This window comes from Triturus cristatus, chromosome 3_1, assembly GCF_964204655.1.
Source record: "Triturus cristatus chromosome 3_1, aTriCri1.1, whole genome shotgun sequence".
Taxonomy (NCBI): Eukaryota; Metazoa; Chordata; class Amphibia; order Caudata; family Salamandridae; genus Triturus; species Triturus cristatus.
In genome coordinates, this window is record NC_140583.1 from 763,778,674 (window position 1) to 763,783,871 (window position 5,198).

Genomic DNA, 5,198 nt, shown 5'->3' on the forward strand with positions numbered 1-5,198 from the left:
TGTGGCGCAGGGCTTTACAACGTGACGCATCTCCCTAGATGCGTCACGTTGCAAATCTGTCGCAGCATGGCGCTAGCTTTGCGCCGCCGCTGCGTCACAAATGTGATGCAACGGCAGCGCAAAAGTGGCGCACAGGGCTTGTAAATCTGCCCCAGAGTTTGTACAGTGAGTAGGATATATAAAATCTATCTAATGTGTTGTGACAGTGTGACTCCTGTCCATTTAGTAATAGGATCACTGATATGACTAGCACTGTCTAAATGATGTAATTATAGTCTGTCTTGTGTGTAGAATACCTCCATCCATATATTTTTTGAATTTGGAAATAGTCTAACTGCAATGGTAAACTCTTAATTGGAAAAATATACATTTATTTTGCTGTGCTTGGTACAGATGGCTGCTGGATATATCAGAGATCTGCCTAGAACTCTTTTAAAGGGTATTGCTCAATGCAAGTCGTATGCTTTTTACAGAAAATTTCAACATGTTTTGTATTATTTGCCATCTAAAGTCAAGTCCAAATGTATAAGTACTTTGTTTTAGGTTTACTCCTAACATATACTGATTTTATCCTTCTAATAGTAATTCAAGGACCCCATAATTGGAATATACCCTTTAAATTCTAGGCAGATCACTGAATTGACATGCTTAAGCTTTTCAATTGCCACTGGTGTTGTGCATGCAATGGCACCTAGCCTCAAAGCTTACATCATATTTTAATTATTAACAGGATCCCAGGAGGAATTCTGAACTAGTTACAAGGCTATACCACTTGGGGGACAGCTGTACGTGCTGCTGCAGTTGCATTCCTGTCAGAATGAGGATGGATGACTAATTGCTGTTACTATTGTGTGCATGACAATTCATATTAGTGTATTCATTATTTTGCGTGATATAGTTTTTGTGTCTTCAACCTAGGGAATATTTAAAAACAGGTTAGGTTTTCTATTTCCAGTCTGATCTATTGCTAGATACAATGAACACAGTTGACAGTTTACTCGTACACCCCTTTTTGGGCTTGACACATGCTGATAAACTGCAAGTGAAAACATTAGGAGCTGATAAACCTGAAATTAAAATTGAGCAGTCTGCAAAAGATAGGGGACAGGGTTATACACGTCGGTTTACCAGAACATGGTATGATAGGATAGAGTGGCTTACTGGTAGCGCTTCTAAAAATGCTTTATTCTGTTTCCCTTGCTTACTTTTTGGAGGTGAAGTTGCCTGGACAAAAACAGGAGTTACTGACCTAAAGCATCTGGCTGAAAAAATAAAAAAACATGATTCCTGTAAATCTCATTTAACAAATATGTTGAAATTATCTCTTTTCGGAAAATCGGACATTGTACAGCAATTGAACGAAGCATACCGTGTGGGAGTAAGAAAACATAATGCAGAAGTGGATAAAAACCGATACATTTTATCAAAATTGATTGACTGTATTCGTTTTTGTGGTGCCTTTGAATTGGCATTACGGGGCCATGATGAAACTGAAGAGTCTCTAAATCCTGGCGTGTTCGGGGGCCTTGTTGATTTTGTCTCCAGCATTGACAGTGCTATGGAAACACATTTAAGAACAGCCACAGTGTTTAAAGGCACGTCTAAAACTATTCAGAATGAATTGCTGGACTGTATGCTGGAAGTGATAAGAGAATATATTACACAGCAGTTGAGAAGCACTGATTATGTAGCTATCCAAGCTGACGATACAACTGATGTCTCTACTAAGACACAGTCAGTTCTAGTCTTCCGCTACATTGATGGAAATTGCAAGGTAGCTGAACGATTTTATTGTTTCACACATCTAAAAGACTCATCTGCAGAAACAATTGCCTCAGCCATTCTTAATGAATTAAACATTGTTTTCCCTGACCAATGTGCTAAAGGAAAACTAATTGCTCAAAGCTACGATGGGGCCAGCGTCATGCGTGGTGCAACAGGTGGGGTGCAAAAGAAAATCAGGGATGTTTACCCAAATGCACATTATATTCATTGCCATGCCCACCAACTTAACCTAATTATGGAACAGGCTTCCTCCAAAATATCTAGAGTTAAAATTTTCTTTTCAGAGATTGGAGGTATAACAGCATTTTTTGCACGTTCCCCGAAAAGGACTGATATTCTTGAACAAATAGTTTCAAGAAGACTTCCAAGAGGGTCTGCAACTCGCTGGAACTTCAATATTCGAGCAATATTGATAATTTATGAATACAGAGACGATCTTCTTGAATGCATGTCAACCATTGCAAACAGTGGTGATTTTGAGTCAAATACTATATGTGAAGCTAAGGGATTTAGTAGAACATTAGATGATAGAGAGTTTATATTCTTTCTGTTTCTTTTTCACCGTATAATGCCCCAGGTAGACATTTTATATAATCAATTGCAAAAGCGAGACATTGACACTGTATATGTCCAGAAAGCTACTACAGACTTTGTGACAAGCATCACCAAAGTACGGGAATCCATTGACAGTTTGGATTCTACACTGCCACAAGAATGTACATTTGTAAACCGAAGACTGCAAATAAATACTTTGACCCAAGAAGCAAAAGAAGTCTGTGACATTATTGTGGTCCATGCCAGAGAGCGCTTTGCATTCACAAAGCATCTTGTAAGTGCAACACTATTGCAAAGTGACCTTTTTGAAAGACATGACAAATCTTTCCCAGCTGAGGCACTCGCAGAAACGATAGAAGCCTATCCTATGTTAGACAAGGCTAGATTGCGTACAGAACTTTCGGTCCTGTATGGAAGACGTGACTTCCGTCAAACTACTGGTGGTGCCATGGCTTTATTTAGCTTTTTGTGTGAAAACAACTTAGAGAAATCTTTTTCTGAGACCATAAAGCTTTTAAGAGTTGTCATTACTACACCCATGACAACAGCAGAGTCTGAGAGATGTTTTTCCACACTAAAGAGGGTAAAAACGTTTTTGCGAAACACTATGACTCAAGCTAGACTTAATGCATTGGCTATGCTGTCAATGGAAAAGGAGCTAATAAAGGAAATACCAGAATTCAACAAAAGAACAATTGAAAAGTTTGTTCATATTAAAGATCGACGAGCAAACTTTCTATATAAATAGAAAATATTAATCTGATGTGTAATCATAGTTTCAGGTGTTTATAGCTCGGTTTGTTTTGTTTGATAACATTAGGAAGTACTGTTGGACATGTACTCATTCCATTTAATATTCATAAAACTCCTGTACAGTTGATATGTGTTTATATATGTGTGTTTATGTATCTGTGAATTTATAGATATTTGTTTTCATATTTTATTATTTTTAAAAATATTTTTGTTGTTAGTGTCTAAAAATATGTTGGTTTTGAGGGTATATGTCTTTATATGTACAACATTTAGTTATTTTCGTAATTTATTTTTATTCAACTGTTTTCTACTGTACTAACAGGGACAAGAACCCTTCTACCTGTGATTGACATGCAAAGTATTTAAATATTATTATTATTTTTTTAATTGTTTAAAAATATCATATTGGTTTTGAAAGTTCTTAAAATGTACATTTATTTATTTTCATAATTTCTTTTAATTCAATTTTTTCTGCTGTGCTGGCTGAAGAGCACAAGGACCTGAGTGTGGCATGCAAAGAATTTATATAGTATTATTTAAAATAATTGTGTTTGTGTTTACAAATATCATATTGGTTTTGAAGGGATATTTCTTAAAATATACATTTATTTATTTTCATATTTTATTTTTATGTAGCCATTTTCTACTGTACTGACAGGCACAAGGGACTGAGAGTGGCATGCAAAGTATTTAAAAATAAAGTAAAACATTTTTACCAAGCCTGCTTATACATATAAAGTTTGTGTTGTTTCTTTCTAAAATAAATTAAAGATTGTTGATGGATATTTCTTATATTTTAAGCAATGCATATTACACTCATTTCATAACTCATTTTTATTTAGTGGTTTTCTAAAATACTGATGGACCCAAGGGCCTCAGAGCGCTATATGAACTATTTTAAGTACAATATTTACTTCATTTTGCAAAATTGCCTCGCTCAAAAATGCAAAGCTTTTGCTGACTTCCTAAGAATTAAATGTTTGTTTCGAATGGATATTTCTTATACTTGTAGCTATTTAATGTCATGAAGATTACTGGGCAATCAACATTGAATAGCTGATGCAGAAAAGGAAGTGGCCAGCCTTCATTTCGGGTAGGATCAAAATTACAAGTGTGTTTCTTTGCGGATGTTTATGCACCTATGTTAGGTGTTTTCTATTGGAATGGGTAGAGACAAAGCGGTTTTGCTTAGTACCCCTAGCCATCTTCAGAAGTCAGACTTGCTTGGCAACACAGAAATTCTCTGAAATTATGTATGAGTTTTCTTTTATGAATGCCTAGAAGAACTGATTTTTCAGTCCATTTATCACATAAATAGTGATGAAAATTGCACCAAAAAATGCCAATTTTTAAAAAATTTCTTCACGGGGGGAGAACCCCCCCGAACCCCCCTTATTGCCGTCGGGCTCGCTCGCTACGCTCGCTCGCTCCCGTACGTTCATGCCTTTTGAAATACGCTCACCAGTTTAAAATTCCACCAGCCGCCACTGGCTCCTGCACCCTGAAGTGTCCGACGTCCTGCGACCGGAGGGTTGGGGACGTGCGCGGCACCTGAGTCGCAGCCCTGCAACATCAACGACGGGCGTGGAGTGGCACCCGTCCGGTGTGGCGAGAATTAGGAGGCCAGTGCATAGGAGCCTAGCAGATCTGAAGTGAAGCTGTGCATCGGCCTCTCCCGTGCCTGCAGTGGAAGAGGCTTGTGAGAGTGCCCTGCGGCGGCTGCCGCTTGCGCTCGCTGTGAGGCTGCGGCGGTGGGAGCCCGTGACGTGGACCTGCTACCTCTGGCCCCGGTTTGTAGTGCTGGGGGATATCCAGCCTGTGTGGCATCCAACCGCACCGGATCCTCCCTGATCCCTCTTGGACTGCGCACCGGGGGTGCAAAGACAGGAGCTGCAGCCCCCTGCTCCGGAAACTTGAAAGCATGCCCACCACAGGTGAGAGGCTTGCCTGTGTGGCCTGACCTGGGCGCCGGAGGCCCGGCAGGGGTATCGGCTGTCTGTCAGGCGGCGGGGGGGCAGCGCAGGTGTAGCCCCCTCCCGCACCAGTGAGTGCGTGCAGCTTCCACCTCTTCCTGAGGCTGGGGCGGTTCCCCAGATGGTGCTTGG

General features: G+C 39.8%; 1 protein-coding gene across 1 annotated transcript; it reads left to right on the plus strand.

Moving 5' to 3' along the window:
• Window positions 1–1,309: 1,309 nt before the first annotated feature.
• Window positions 1,310–3,443, plus strand: LOC146860970 (zinc finger MYM-type protein 1-like). Its single transcript, XM_085646196.1, has 2 exons — window positions 1,310–3,042; window positions 3,416–3,443. The coding sequence occupies exons 1-2, from the start codon at window positions 1,310–1,312 to the stop codon at window positions 3,441–3,443; spliced, it is 1,761 nt and encodes a 586-aa protein (XP_085502322.1).
• Window positions 3,444–5,198: the final 1,755 nt, after the last annotated feature.